The sequence below is a fragment of the Biomphalaria glabrata genome, chromosome 1 (assembly GCF_947242115.1).
Source record: "Biomphalaria glabrata chromosome 1, xgBioGlab47.1, whole genome shotgun sequence".
NCBI lineage: Eukaryota > Metazoa > Mollusca > Gastropoda > Planorbidae > Biomphalaria > Biomphalaria glabrata.
Window position 1 is genome coordinate 16,673,752 of NC_074711.1, and position 16,661 is coordinate 16,690,412.

The window sequence follows — 16,661 nt, forward strand, 5'->3', positions numbered from 1 at the left end:
CTTTTATACATTTTAATTGTATCTTTAGGAAAATGGTTATGCCCGTGGCACCATTGTGATGAATGTGGCAAAATGGCTTCAGTAAAGTGTGTTGAATGTCCTAACTCTTACTGCAATGCACACTTAATAGGGAACATATTCAAAGTGGATGGATTGGACATTTGCTGTGACCATACCGATATCATAGAAGGCTCTGCAGAGCGCACAGAGATAACTGGCACCAATGGGGCAAGATCAGAAGCAGACTCCAATTCAAATGAAAGTGATGCAGCAGAAATGGGAAAGGATGAACCTGTGAAAGACTCAACCCCTAAGATACAGGATGACAAAGAAGACAGCAATGACACTGAGAGTAAATCCAATGTTAAGGTTCAGGCTGGTAGAGCCACTGGAGCTAAAACAAAGAGTACTGGTAATGAAAAGCTACTTCAGACAAATACCAAGTTTTGCAATGCTGATGTTAACACTATAGCCACGTTTGATCATTTACCACCAATGCAAGCTCCTGTCAAAAATGGTGAATCCTCTAAGGGAAATGTAACTCGCACTAAAGCCAGGTATCGGGCCAGATTGAGTCAAGCGAAAGGTGCAGTTTCTAAGACTCTAACTGCAGTAAATAGTGGTTCAGAAGCAGCCATGTCTTTAGTGACTAATGAAAGTGATGATAATGATAGTATTTCCGATCTTGTGATTGATCTTCCCTAGAAATCAAGTTACACATTTGAAACAAATATCTTCTACTGATGTATATTATTTATCATTCATTTGATTTAATGTTTTTTTTTTTAATTATGGATTTAAGTACTTTGTGTATAAAAATTGTTTTTATTTATTTTTTTTATCAAATGCTATTGCTACTTCTTGAGTAATCCTCATGGAACCTCAGGCTAGAGATCAAAGAAAAGACTTTAAGAATACCAATGAATTAGGACATTTTATGATGAATTTTTATAACTTTTTTTTTTTTTAATTTTTCCTTATTTTTTTAGACTTTAATCTTGTGAGTGGTTTTATGTACAACTAATAGTAAACTAAGTGGCATTTACTCATTTATGTTACTGGCAATACAATTGTAAAACAGAGATTAGCATGGATCATGTTGATTACCCAACTATTCTCATTTAATCAGAGCAAAAGAATGCCTTTCAATTTCGTTGTTTAGGCTGTATCATGATCTAAAGTTGAAAAATGGTCAATGTCTATCCACCAGAATAAAACAAAAGCTAGCAATCTAAGTTGCTAATGGATTTTTTTTTTCTCATTGGGCTAATATCTTATTCTAAAACCATTGTTTGGTTGCTGTGTAAACAAAAGATATTATTTTATTATTAGACATCATTTCAATGCTACATTAGCAACAATGTTGCTACTTCTGTGAAAAGAAGTTGGTAATTGTAGCGCTTTCTCTTCATTTTGCTAGGCCTCATTTTTTGTTTTTAATTTGTTGTATTCTAAATAATATTTAGCATGCATAAAAATGGATTCACTTTTTAAAATGCTTCCGTTATTTAATTATTTATATGTATGTCATTAAGTATTTCGATTTTGGGGGCTCACAAAAAGGAAGTTGTTTATTTTTAATTGACAAGGTAGCTTTAGGACTAAAATCATTTTGACATAATATTCTCCACACAAATTTTTTTTAGAAGGCTGCAGAATATTTCTTTATTCCAAAAGTGTAAACATTGGTCATACATGTGCATACCGGTATTAACTAAACTTGTCTATTTGTTCACAAAAAAAAAAAAAAAGGATATAATTTTATTTTAATTACATTTTGTGCTAATTTTTTTTTTTCAAAAGAATAATTTGTTACATTTAAAATTGTTCTAAAAAGCTACATAAAAAGAAAAAAAAGATAACATTCCAAAACTCACATTCAGTAGCTTTAAATTTTGTTCTATCTAAAATCTATTTTAATAGCATTTGTTTTTAAATTAATAAAATTTGGATCTTGTTGAGAAATTATTCTACAAAAGTTTTAGTTTAAAACTTTTTAGAATTCTTCTTTTATTATAAAACTTTTTAAAGTCAAACTTTGTTCTAAGCCATTTCATCAACTCTTTTTTTTTTTTACATCACATAAACTGAATCTAACATGCACATAATTATTCTCATCCCTTAAAGTTACAATTATTCCATGTAAATGTCACTATTTGTATTGTTGTGTGGTTCTTTCTTCAATTGTCATTCAAAATGTTTCAGGGCATAAGTTTGTTGTATGTTTGTGTATATACATATATATCTATCTAATTTTGATCTATAAAGATCAGTGAAATGGAATGAAATTCTAGATCAAACTTGTCATTCATTCTGCTGTTGTGCAACTAATGCTGTTTGTGCTCTTATTGAAGTTATGTGATGCAATACTGAAATGTACCTCACCCTTGTTGCTGTTATCTGTACATTCTTAGGCAAATGATTATGAATGTTACCTTACCTTTCCTTAGAAAAGAATTCCAGTTATTATTTTTTTTTTTGGTCAAATTATGAATTGGGTATAGGCATTTGCTGAGAATTTTATTTGAATTATGTCTTTAAAAACTAAAATACTTTATTATATCAAAATTAGTTCTATTGCACTAATGTGTCATTTCTTTTTCTATTTCTAGTTGTTCATTAAGCAATTGGAAGACTTGTTCTCATTTTATGAGATTCTCCCCAGACAACTTTAAGATTCAGTTTTCCCTCCACAAAAGGGCAAACAGTTATGCTTTATAACCAAAAAATAAAATAAACCCATTCAACATTAGTGAACTTTTGTTTTGTAGGTTCCTTTCTAAAATGTATTACTACTGCTACCACTCACACACAAAAATAATTTTATTGTAAGCTCCTTCCTCATAAAAGAGAACTACAACTCTAAATCTGAACTTACAATTTTTCCCTAATTAAAAAAACAACAACCAGTTTTCAATGTAATTTAAATTAAATATTGGTATTTTAAAAAAAATCAAAAGACTTGTTTTAAGGTACAAGCACATTATAGCAGTTAACTTTTGTCCCACACCACTCAATAACACAATATCAATGCTGAATGGAGGAAATTCCAAGATGTCTCAGATTTGGGCAACATTTGGCCAGAGTAATTAGATTGTCAGTCAAGTGAGACATAGGTTAGATCTGGACACTAATAATTTCTTGAAGATATTTCTCCTTGGCTAAGGAATATTTTTTTTTTCATAATGGGAAACTTATCTTTATATTAAGCTTTATAACTTTACCACTTTCCTGAAGAAGAAAAGTTAGTGTGGACAATTACATTTTACTTGTGAATATTCTTTGTTAATATTTGTGCCATTTTTGTGGACATCACAAAGAGTTGTAATTCTAATGTTGAAACAGTCATGTATGTAAGTTATTGCAGCCTGTTTTATTGTATAATTACAGTAAAGAGAGTAACATTAAAACTAATTTCTTCCATTTTACATGTGTAATTTTGTGTTTAGTTGAATATGCTGACTCAATAGTTGACTATGCAAGTTTAATGTGCATGAAAAGACTAACTGTAACCTTTAATGAATTGAATGTAATACATTTCATCAATCAAACACAAGTTGTGTTTTTTTTTTTGTTGACAAATTGAGCATATTGACATTGTACATATTTGACATTTCTTTGATCCAAGTTAAAAGAAATAAATTTGAAATAGCCTTTCTCAGTTGATACTATTGTTTTTTTAAGCTAACACAGGAAGTAATTATATTTATGTAAGCCTACATTAGTATGGAATGTAGATCCATCTTAAAATCTAATAAGAAAAAAACATTTTCATATTGTGACAATTAACTCAATTTGTCTACTAGACTAGATAATAGGCAATACATAGACAAGTAAATAAATACTGAAATTGGAATAATCAAATTGCTAGTTAATATACGGTAATTTTAAATGCAGGGTTGTTTAAAACAATGCGCCAAAACCATTGGTATAGTATATATTTCAAAATTGTAATAAACCAAATGATTCATAGCATAAAATTTGTATACAAATTTTTATTTTATGCTTTACAAATGCTCAAAGGGACCACCACTAGTGGCACAGATATCAAGCTGATACGAAAATTCCTCCCCAACGGACTTCAGGATGACCAAGTTCACTGTGTTAACTGTAGAGCTATTATTGGATCTTTCATGTCATTGATATTTACTGGCCATGCTGGAACAAACTTACCCCCAGAGGAAAAAAAAAAGTTGCACACAATGAGGTCAGGGGACCTGGCAGGTCAAGCACAGCGAGCAATATCTTTTGCACTTCTACCAATCCACCACTAAGTCTCCATTTTGAGAGTAAATAAGTGATTTTCCTACAAAGACAAGTTAAAATTGACACCCAGTTACAACTCCTGTATCAAATGATCACTAATTCAGTCCATTACAATGCTTACAAAATTAATAAGTGTGAGATGATTTGCTGCATTCTTTTTCAATCCCCCTGTAACTAGCTACTGAAGCATGCAGGGGAAAAAAACATTTTTATCTGCATTGACAGGAGTACTAAAATTTGTATTGAAATCATGCTGGCACATAAAAACTTTGTTATTAATTTAAGTTTCTAAACAAAACATGTTTTTAAAAATATACATTTATTATAACAAAATAAATTGAAATTCTTAGAAAGTCTATGACATTAAATCGCATCTTTTTGTTATGTCTTCTATGTGATTTATTCAATTAATTTCAAAGAATACTAAGGAATGTATGATCATTGTTTAAAGAATATTAACTATGTGGAATATTAACTTGTGTGGTACTATCATGTCACAAAGCACGTCGAAAAAAAAAAAAGGAAGAGAGGCAGGTACAAGAAATGAAAGGAAAACAACTGCAAGGAATTGTTGGGACTTAGGCTGTATGAGGCACTAAGGATGAAAAAAAAGTTATTTGTGGAGCCAACAATACCCCCCAAGAGATTTTGGCAGAGGTATGTATCAGGAATATTTAAATTCTGATATCACAAATGACAATGAGACAGGAATTAAAATATCACAAAAGTTTTAATACAATTATGGAAAATCTCCTACTTCTCAGTAGTTTTTATTGAACAAAAAAAACTTAAATAGAAATTAACAGTGAAATCTTTTCTCTTTGAAAAAAGAAAACTAAATATCAGTAAATGATAATATTCATCTCTATTAAAGTCATCTTACTTGCAAAATTACCTATCTTTTTTTTAAAAGATCTAAATGCAGCACTATAAAACTTATCCCTCGTGCAGTTGCAGAAGCATCTTTAAGTTGTTGTTTAGATCGTTCTGTCAAATACTTAAATCCATGTAACACAACTGTAGCAATGTTACAAGAATAACCCAAACCAACACAAAGACTTAATGATGTGAGAGAGCGCAGAGTAGTACTTAATGATTGGAACAGCGCTGTTACACCAATGGAGGTAATGTTACAGTTGTATAAACATTGCAGCACCTCCAAATTGTGAGAGCACTGAACTAAAGCCAGCAAGGCAGCATCACCAAAAGTTGTTTCCCCCTCAGTGCTCTGGGAGGGAGTGGAGGAAATTCCAAGATGTCTCAGATTTGGGCAACATTTGGCCAGAGTAATGATTAGATTGTCAGTCAAGTGTTTAGAACCATCAAGTGAGACATAGGTTAGATCTGGACACTCTCTAATAATTTCTTGAAGATATTTCTCCTTGGCTAAGGAATATTTTAATGAAAGCTTTTTCAAATGGCAATGGTTGATTTTAACTGGAGTGCATGTTACAGCTTCAGGATACATGAAGCAAGCATCACAACTGCTGCTCAGATTGGAAGATTCTGGACTGCTTAAATTATTGAACAAAACATGTTGCATTTCTAACTCCTCAGCACTAAGGGTCATGTCAATGAAAGGAATATCCTCCTCTCTAGGGCATAGATCCACATGATTGTTTTCAATCTCAGTTGAAACACTGGTCGACATTGCACTTGTTGCTAGAGAGGAGATTTCCGGTGATTTATGGTCCAAAATGACTTCATCAAGATTAGAACATTTGGTAACCAAACCTATCATATATCTATGATCTATTAATGTGTCTTGCAGACTCACCTTTTTCAAACGTAAGCAATGCTTGGATAAAGCAAAAAGTGAATTTTTGGTTAACCGGTGACACTGAGAAAAGTTCAAGTCTTCTAAGAAAAGACAATGTTTGGCAAGAAATATGACACTGTCATCATCAATGTTAGAACATGGCACATGCAACTTTGTTAGCAATGTGCATTTTTCAGCAATGATTTGCAGCTGCAAGCCACACAATGAGTTGAAGAAGTTTGTCAAGTTATACTCTAGTACATCTTCACAGCTAATCTCCAGCTCCAGTTCTTTTAACTTAGGTGAAAACTCACTGATGGCTATAGTATCATCCAAATGAATGTTTTTTCCACCAACAGTTAAATGAAGTAAGTTGGGAAAATGTGGGAGAACAAAGTCTAAATATGGTCCAGTCTGCTGCCTGTCATGAAGACCAAGATGTGTAATGTATTGCCCACAAAGGTTAGCTGAAGCAAAAGAATCTGCAGTCATATTTGTAGACCAGGTCAAAGAAAGTTTTCTCAACTTCGTACAATATTTAAAAAACTGAGATAAGACTTCACAATCCAAATCAGCTACCAAAGTATGTAATTCTACAGCCTCAAGGTGTTGGCAATGTCTGGGAACTTTCATAACAATGAGCTTATTAATTAGTCGATCCGAGTTAATATCTCTTGATTTTGAATCATGATAAACCAGACATTTTAAATTTGGAAGATGAATAGCTTCATCTAATACTTGTGCTAATGTAATTTTTGTATGAACTAAGATAAGTTCTTCTATGTCAGGATGGTTTGTTAGGGCAACACGGAGGTTTCTAGAAGAAACATCACTGTAGGAGTAATCTATGGATTTAAGTTTTTCAAATTTCACTTTGTTCTTTCGCTTCCAACATGACCCAAAAAGTTCATAAATTCCACCATTGACTGGTATATTACTAAAAGTCAAATGTTCCAAACAACTGTGAACTTCTCTCAGCATCACTTTGATGCCGGACTGAATGCTGTCTGTACTTCTAAAACATTTGATCAGTGACAGATCTATATTAGACCACAATGTAGAGTCTGAAGATAAATGATACCAGCGCCAGCAAGTACATCTGACTCCTGATAACAGATCGATGAAAGAAAGTTTTGAAAAAATCTGTAAAAGTATCTCATCAGGCAAGTTTTCCATGTTGTCTGAAAGAAACAAAAAAAGAAATATAATTTTACTCTGGCAAAAAACATTTTTATAAATTTTCAGTTGAAAAACCAAGCTTTTTTATTTTAAAAATTGAATTACATAGAATGCCAAAGCAAGATATAGATGGAGTTTATTAAATTAAGATGTGATGCTCTGTTAAGTTTATAAAAGTTTAGGGCTAGTAGCGGATTCTTCGTCCTCACATGAAATCTACCATGTAATGATAATGCAAAGAGCAATCCACAAGTTGTAATTTATACACTGTAATTTAAATAAATCTCTATCTAACAATAATCTCTGAAATTTAACTGAAACAGATTTTAGCCGAATGATAATGAAATAATCTGAATTAAACCATGACTTTATCCTTGTGTCTCTTTATCTAATTACTGTTACTATTGCTTATTTTTTAACATTTCTTGATGTCACAAGAATTTTGTTCCATTCAAGATGTTAGTTTTCTACACTTTGATATATATATATGATATCATTCTAGTTAAAATGTTTAGTTAGTTTTCTACACTTTGATATATATATATGATATCATTCTTGTTAAAATGTTTTAGATCTATATTAAATAATGTTCATTTCTAGGCCAATTGTATTTGCCAAAAAGGCATGTGTATACTATCTACTGTAATGACACAAGATGCGTAGAAGTTGAATGTGAATCTATATTAAATAATGTTCATTTCTAGGCCAATTGTATTTGCCAAAAAGGCATGTGTATACTATCTACTGTAATGACACAAGATGCGTAGAAGTTGATGTGAATCAGGTTTTTCCTAAGTAATGTGACGAGTAAGAACAGAGTAGGATTATGAATCAAGAATATACTTAATAACGCAGGCTGATAACTTCAACAATTTAATAAACAATAAAACGGGCACAGTCCTCTGTCGTCGCTAGCCTAGCGTCGTCCTCTTAGGCGTCTTGTCCGTTATTCTTCTTGTTCGTAATCCTACTCTGTTCTTACTCGTCACATTACTTAGGAAAAACCCGATTCACATCAACTTCTACGTATTAGTACATTACACTACTACACAAAATACTAATTGCTGGTCTTCAAGATCTTTTAAGCATAAAAATAGAGCATAGTCATCAAACTAGAAATGATAGAAGAATATTATTAAGAAATCAAATATTTTATTAAAATTTATAAAATTTTCTTTATTATTTATTTTATCTATATAGACCTATATACACTATAGACTTGTAGAGGGGTCGGCAACCTGCGGCTCTTTGGATTGGATGTGAATCTGCTGCTCTTTAGTTCCATACGTAAATATTATTTATTTTATCAAAAAATAAAACATTTAAAAATGTTCTGACTCGATTAACGAGTATTAGGCACCAATTCTATCTCTCAGTCACTTGTACTTGCTTTTCAGCGCACCCCTCCCTCATGTCATAAAATGTAACATATTTGCTGGTGAAAGATATTCAACTTTCTTCTGCTTTATCACTTGATATAATTGAGTCTTGTGACATAAAAGACACGGCACTAGTTGGCCTTGTTGTCAGGTATATGTCTTCCCAAGGTCCAAAAGAAGAACTTCTAGGATTACTACCGCTCTCGTGACAAACTAGAGAAGATACAACTACTGTATTGCAAAAATACCTTGAAGACAATATAATCGATATAAATAAAATCATTTCAATAGCAACTGATGGAGCCAGAAGTATGAAGGGAAAAAATTAAGGGGCAACTAAAATTTTTGGCGCAAAATAAACCACCAAATACTTACATTTCACTGCATAATACACCAAGAAGCGCTTTGTGCCCAAACATTTCTGGCCAAAATAGTTGAGGTCATGAATTTGGTAATCAAGATTTTTAACAGCATCTTGTCAAAAGCACTCTATCATCGTCAGTTTAAAAGAATTTGTAATGAAATGGAGACTCATTCTTTATAAAGTGCGATGGCTTTCCAAAGGTATGGTATTGAAATGTTTTGCTTGGTGCTTGAATGTAATAGATACATTTCTAAATGAAAACAAAAAGCATTAATCACCCTGAATTAGATGACGAGAAATGGTTGCACAAATTTTACTTTACGGTATATATAACAGTGAAATTAAATGAGCTGAATCTAAAGCTGCAAGGAAAGGGAAAGCCAGCCTCTGCAAACTGCACCACATGACACAACTAATCTAAAGAACCTGACAACTCAGGGCTCCAAAGTAACAGTAACAGTTTAATTTCAAAGACATCACAGCCAAACTGTACAATTGGCAACAACATTTACACTGACTGTACAAAAACCTTGCCTCTGTCACAGACCGTCTACACACACCATGCTGTTCTGACTTCGACTCCTACTGGTTACATTGACTCTAACAAATTATATATCTCTTATTATATAGCTCTTATATATGGTCCCTACAGGCCTTCTAGAACGGGATGGAACGTTGCTTGACCACTCAGGTTGATCACATTCGCCGTGACTTGTGTGTGTAATATTTACAACACAGGTCCTTGCCGAACTGGCATCTACTGTCACTTGTTGACCGCTCGTCTAGCGCTGGCCTGGGGCGATTTGCGTAGTCTAAAATCACACAGCAATATCCCTGTCTGTGTCACCACCAGGTTCATAACAATATAAATACTACATCTAGACTCTATGTATAAGTAATAAGAAATCTATAATAGATATAGTATAGACACACTAAAAAGTCTAGATCTATTCTATAAGTATAATAAAATAAAAAAAAAATAGTTTATGACTCATCATATTATAGTATACTAATTTATGTATACTAGTATACTAAGTAATAGATCTATATGTTCGCCTGATGGAGGACAATTGCATCCTGAAAGTCATTCTCTACAGGCAACTTGCGTCTGGCTCAAGAAAAACTGGTCACCCTCATCTCTGTTACATGGATGTAATAAAATGGGACCTCAAAACAATAAACATTGATACTGACCATAGGGAGGACATAGCCCTAAACCGCACTTTAGGTGGAGAGAGACGGTGATCAAGAAAGCTATGAACAGTGAAAAAACATGGGCCTCAGCTCTGGAAGAAAAGCATGCAATACGAAAAATGGCCAACCCCTCTACCACCTTAACCTGCGATATTTGTGGACAGGAGTGTAGCTCCAAAATAGGGCTCCACAGTCACATGAAAAAGTATTCAAAATGAACCATAGTCGCTCTATGACTGAAGGAGGCCAAGATCTATACTAGTAGTAGTAGATCTAGAGTCTATATGATAGTTCTAGATTAATATAGATCTATATATATCATAATTTCAGGATATCTACATGACTTGAATTGTTGAATTTTACTGACTCATATAATAGTCATAGATCTAGATTTTCTTAAGAATCTTTTATAGATCTAGATCTAAAGTAGTTTATTTAATCCGGACATTACATGAATTCGAACACTCGCTGTTTTTGTGGTCATTAAATCTTTATTTTGATATTTAATAACAAAACTAGCACGCTGTATAATGTGCTTGTCCATTTTCCAATATGTTTCTAACCCAATTTCCTTCCATTTAGTTGTCTTTTTATGTAAGAAAAAAGAATTTCAAATTTGTAAGTCAGGTTGTTGCTTTTTCCTATGTTACCAAGATGACTTTACCTCTTCCTAGGGTTAAGACTATATTTTTTGGTTGGCTAAGTCTATGCTAGTGACCCCGGCAATATTTATTGTTTTTGGAGCTGATTTATTTGATTCATAAGCCAAGTTGTTTGAGTCCAAACAAAAAAAATTTAATAGGGTGTTTGTATTAAATTATGATTTTCTTACCAAAATTTATTTCAAACAGCCAGTTTTGGACATCAATGTTAATGATCTTAAATTATATTTGTTTGTTTGTTGTTTTTTTTTTATAGAGAATAAATGGGCAAATGTTTAAAGTGAGCTAGGTACATTGAATGAAGTTAAATAATTAGATCTAGACTTACTAGATCAGGGGTTCTCAACTGTGGGTCGCGACCCCCTTGGGGATCGAATGGCAATTCGCCAGGGGTTGCCTAAGACCATCAAAAACGTGGATTTTTTGTGTGTCTATTCTAGCATATGTAACTTAATATTGTACAAGTTTTTACATTGCTATTCAAGAAAGGAAAATTAATCAGAATGATTTCAAATAATTTAATTGTTATGTAAACGTTGCGGAATCATAACTATTATTTCTAAGTCAACGCAGTGACAAAATTGAAAAGCGATTTTTTATAGTTAATAATAGGTTGTCGTTTAATAGTCCATGTTATTAAAGTGAACGATTTCCATCATGGAACAGTCCATGACAATAGATCTACCACAAAAGAACATCGAGAACAGAAAATGTTTTGTTGCTTTAAGGTTTAGCTTTACTTCAATAGTCCAATTGAAAAATTCCAGTGCGTTATTTGTAAGGATGTTCTATAAGCAGAATCTATGTAACAGCAAAGTTATTAACACTTAACATCCAGGCTTTTCCGACATGAAGACCAAATAATGTACCAATACATTTAGGTGCATAAATGAAGACGATATTAAAGAAGAGTTTCTCTTTTGCAAACCACTTGAAACAACATGAGATATGTACCAGAAAAATGTTTATTCATTTTTGGAAAAGTAGAAAATCTCATTGAAAACTATTAGCAATGGTGCTACAGGCTTCTTGTATGTCTGTCTGGATTTAAACACTTGATACAGAATGAGTTACCATAAGTTATTGAAACTCACTGTTTATTAATCAACGAATATTAGTAACGAAGACATTGCTACAAGAATAAAAGAAGCAATGAAAAACTTCATCAAAAAGACCAAATGCAGCATGTCTCGATTTGTCTGAAAAAAAATCTGATCCTCTCGAATGAAATTTCAAATTGACAAACAAAATTTGACGAAAATAATATTTAAATGTTGCCAATCTTATCTGCTCTATTATATAAGGAGAATGACATTGAACCTGACAAAAGGATAAAATAATAATTTTTGTGAAAGAAAATTTTGTGAATGCATAAAGACGACATTTCATCCTACTTTCTAAATTTCTTGCACTTGCTAGAAGTCTATTCACAGTCAAAAATGAATATGTTCCGATGAAAAAAAAAGAGTTTATTGAACTCATTAATAGAGATGAAGCGACAAAAGATTTCTTTTTAATGTTTGCAGTCATAACACGATTTGTCTGTGTTGGACTTTCTTGTTTCATTTTTAATAATACATTTTTGCGAGACACGGTCCTCCAGTCTGTTAGTTATCAAGTATAGCAAAATACAGAAAAAGACTTGATGTAGAAGATGACATTCTTCGTGATCTTGCAAAGACTGTCCCGAAAATTCCTTGTTTGGTGAACCAGAAACATTATAAGACAGTCGTAACACTTGTAGCAATGTAGCTTACTATTACCCTAACCACCATCCATGCTCCGTCAAGCTTTTCAAATGGTCACATAAGTATGGAACATGAATAGTGTGGATATCAAATAGAAAACGTGATAAATGTACGTCATAAAGATACAATGTCATTTATTTGGAATTTAATTCTATAGAGAAATGACATTTCCAGCATATATACGTCAATGACATATATTGTTTTGTGATCTAACATAATACAAACATTTATCAGATATTCATATATGCGGCTTACATTTTCATACCATTAGCAAAAGCACCATTACTTAGGCTTATAAACGAAAATAATTTTATTGTTGAGGGGTCGCCACATACTTGGGAATAGTAAAAGGGTCGCAGAGCTAAAAAGGTTAAACTAAAGTTTACTAAAGAAGATTTTGATACTTCATTTTCTTTTCTATGTCAAACCTTTATCTAATAATGCACTGTCAAAGTCAAACTTTGAAATTTTGGCCAATAGTATAGAGTCTAGTACTGTATAGGGCTATAGGTTTCCGAATACTTCCGAATAGCATTTAACTCAGGCATGTCAATCACGGCGACCACTTTGCATGCAGCCCGCTTGACCACCTAAAAATTATCAAAATAATCTTAAACTATTACGCTGGAAAATGAGAGATGGCAAGCTACTTCAATTGAAAAAAATAGTATTTGTTAAACTGAACAACGAGAGTGAGTCTGCAGTGATAGCAAGCTACATTTTGTTAAACTTAATTGCAAGCATTAGAGAATATTTAGTGAATGTGATTTTATGAAGGCGTGTGTCATTAAAGCCAAAGTAAATTGTCAAGAAAAGGTGAAAGCATTCAAATAAATAGCGTTAACTAGGAACACTGTGGCAGATAGAATAAAAAACATGTCAGTCAGCTTGCGTGAACAATTAAACAAAATAGTTGATTTTGAATTATTTTCATTGGCTCTCGATGAGTCAACTGATGTAACGGGTGTATCACAGTTGGCTATATTCATAAGGGCTTGTGACAGGAATTTTGTGCTCCATGATGAGCTACTTGAGCTGTGTTCAATGCATAAAACAACAACATCAAGGATGTTTTTGAGATATTACAGGTGATATTGCAGTACAATTTATGGCGCACCAACCATGAAATGAAATGGTTTTGATGCAAAGCTACTTGCAAAAATAAGAGAGACTGATGCTAATTTTCACCAAGAAACATTCTGCGCAAAGTAATTACAGTTCCAACATATGTCATAAGACCGGTTTCAGTCGCTCCCTTTAAATCATCGCCAATTTTCAATGTTTCTGATAATTAATTATCTTGTTTGATTGTGTTCCCTACTACACATTAGTTCACTGGCTTTCATGTCATAAAGTATTGAAGAGATTTTTTGCACTGCATGAAGAAATTTTATTGTTTCTGAACATGAAAGGTGAACCTGTTGAACATTTTTCCAAACTGACGAATAGGTTCAGAATTTGGCATTTGCAGTTGATCTCACTGATCACCTGCAAGACTTGAATTTGAAACTTCGAAGTAAAGTCAAATTTGTCACAACTGCGTGTGATGATGTGGAGTGCTTTCAAGCAAAATTACGACTGTGAGTGTGGATAAATCTTGTTCACTTCTCAACGTGTCATTAACTAAAAAGATTAAATATAAAATTTGGTAAAAGATGCTTTCAATGACCGTTTTCGTGACTTCGTTTCATACTAGTACTAGCTAGAATTTTCGTTGTTTGTATCTCTCCATTTTCATTTGCTTCTGAAAATGCTGCTGGTAATGCAACTAGAGCTAGTAGAATAGCAGTCAGATTCTTTGTTGAAAGCGAAGTATATAGTCTAATATAGAAGTGGCTTTGCCAAAATTTTAGTTATTTACCTGAAAGTTCGTTGAATTGCGGAAATTTGCAGCCAGAATTCTAGCTATGTTTGAAGCAGTTGTGAGCAGTTATTTTCCATAATGAAAGCTACCAAAAAAAACACCTCACCGTTCGAGATTATCTGATCAAAATTTGTCATCAGTGATGAAAGCGTCAGTGGCAAACAAACTTCAACCTGACATTAATAAAATTGTATCCCAGAAAAGATGTCAAGCATCAGGACAAACAAAATAATGCGTAGTCATAGTAATTTTTAATTACAAAATTGTACTACAAATTTAGCTAACTTAGGGAAAGGAATGCTATTAATTAATCATTTAATGTATTCTATTGTATTGTTTCTAATTTAGATCTACATAAAACTAGTAAGTAGGCTGTTTTGCAACTGATTTTTGGCTGCGGCCCCTCAGGTCATAAAAAGTTTTTATGTGGCCCATACACCTTACCCCCTTAAATGGCTTAATGAGTTTGACATGTCTGATTTAACTACTCATAATCATTGATAATGATAATTTTAAATCTAGATTAAAATTAAGATCTATTCATAATTCACTATTGAGTCTATTGCCAATTCTAGTTCACATAGTACACTCACACTGAGTCAAGAGTGACACTGATCAGTGATATTATATGTCTCAAATATTATATATTAGAATAGATCTAGATTTTATAGATCTGTAATTAGCATACAGAATCTAGATCTAGAGTCTTTAGTCTAGATCTACTATACTAGTCTATATGATTATAATAGATATCTACGATATAGACTTATTATTATATTATAGATTATAATCTAGTTAGGTCATGATAATATATAATATAAATATATATATATATATATATATATAAAGATCTAATTGTTTATAGCATTAATTCCCATCGAGAAGGGCGTCTGAAAAATCCCAAGAAAAACAAACAAAAATAGGGAGGGGGGTATTTTGATGTATTTCACTATATTATCCATCGCCATTCTACAGCAATTAGATCTATATCCATGGTTTTGGATAGCAATGGTAAATGGTACCATCCCGGACGTAAAATAAGTTTCAATCGCACCCACCACCCCGCCTTAGCCACCTTAGGGTCGTGGTATAGCGCTCATGTGGGTTTCCACACTGGAGAGCCAGGGAGGGTTTTATGAATGCGAAGAAAAATAAAATAAATTAGACACCGTAATTAACACAACTTGCAAGTTATATTTACAATATGTTCAGAATCCAAACCTTTAAATAATAATAAATGTTTATTAAAAAAACGAGTGTTTCGTTGATTATTTTTTAAATATTTTGTTTTCTAGTAAAGGTAGCTCCTACCTAATTTTGCTGGCAGCAGTTTTCTACACTATCAGCAAGGGATTCTATAGCTCAACCCGGCGGATTCGGAGTGTAATCCCGGCTCACGCCAATCGTTTTCCGAGCTTCAGAAATTCACTTTCCTTGCGTCCATTGCTAGATCTAATATATCTTGCTATAAAAGCTTAGACATATGTTTACATTCTCCTGGCGTCTAAAGCACACTATTCATTCTGTAAACAAAAATTAGGCCTAAGTCTAATAAAGAAGGAGAGAGTACTAATCTATATATAGATCTACTAGGCTATAGGCCTACTATGCGAGTAGCCTAACATTCGAGATACTGAAAGCCCACGTAAGATGACTGTCTGTAATAGGCGTGATCGTCGAAAAATCATCTTCGTGTTAGGTAAGATATATGTCTCGATGTTAGGTAAGATAGGCCTATATAGATCTAGGTCTCTGTATTAGGTAAGATATATGTCTCGTTAATTTTTTTTTTTTTTCACATTTAGGGCTACATTAGGAAGCATTAGCGGAAACGTTTTGAAATGTCTTCTTCGACAGGCTTAATGATAATGTTAGTAACAGTTTGAGGAACGTGTTTCTTACAAAGGACGTCAAACGGGGAAAAGGAGCAAGCAATCACAAGGATCTTCTCGACAATATTTCTTAACTAGAGTAAAAAGTTTCTCTTATTAGAGCCTCTTTAAAAAAATATGCTCCCGTCAAAAATAGGCTGGACAAAACGTGTCTTTTGTACAATCACGTGCATTAGGGACATTATAAAAGGCGCTATCTCGAATAGGCCTACTGCTCGCATTTTTCAATTGACCATTTCCGCCTCATTCTTCGAACTTCATTTGACGTTTCCCTTTCCTATTATTTTAAATACAATCTCTCTATTTATTTCCCTGTTCCATATCATACAAAATTTATTAATTACCACTAATTAA

The 16,661-nt window shown here is 32.8% G+C and overlaps 2 protein-coding genes across 9 annotated transcripts in view; one reads left to right on the forward strand and one right to left on the reverse strand.

Annotated features, from left to right (window-relative positions):
* Positions 1–3,661, forward strand: part of LOC106065107 (histone-lysine N-methyltransferase NSD2-like) — a 20,522-nt gene extending 16,861 nt beyond the window's left edge. The window contains exon 17 of the mRNA XM_013223868.2: positions 29–3,661. Within this exon, the coding sequence (XP_013079322.2) occupies positions 29–705 (677 nt within the window). The 3' untranslated portion in view covers positions 706–3,661. The remainder of the gene's footprint in view (positions 1–28) is intronic.
* LOC106065108 (uncharacterized) lies at positions 2,494–15,234 on the reverse strand. 8 transcript variants are annotated; one of them, XM_056025115.1, is made up of 3 exons: positions 15,009–15,234; positions 8,959–9,197; positions 2,494–7,206 (listed from the first exon to the last, which is right to left on the reverse strand). In XM_056025115.1, the coding sequence occupies exon 3, from the start codon at positions 7,199–7,201 to the stop codon at positions 5,162–5,164; it is 2,040 nt and encodes a 679-aa protein (XP_055881090.1). In that variant the 5' UTR covers positions 7,202–7,206; positions 8,959–9,197; positions 15,009–15,234; the 3' UTR covers positions 2,494–5,161. The 8 variants fall into 8 exon arrangements, 6 of the variants coding, with proteins under 6 accessions (XP_055881090.1, XP_055881068.1, XP_055881082.1 ...); XM_056025093.1 differs by lacking the exon at positions 8,959–9,197 and adding an exon at positions 14,522–14,588; XM_056025107.1 differs by lacking the exon at positions 8,959–9,197 and adding an exon at positions 14,413–14,588.
* Positions 15,235–16,661: the final 1,427 nt, after the last annotated feature.

Excerpts from the sequence above, each read along its gene's own strand:
- LOC106065108 (XM_056025093.1), bottom strand. The coding sequence starts at position 14,552 with ATGACAAATTTTGATCAGATAATCTCGAACG. Across the intron at positions 7,207-14,521 it reads TGATCAGATAATCTCGAACG|ACAACATGGAAAACTTGCCT; the intron begins GTGAGGTGTTTT and ends TGTTTCTTTCAG.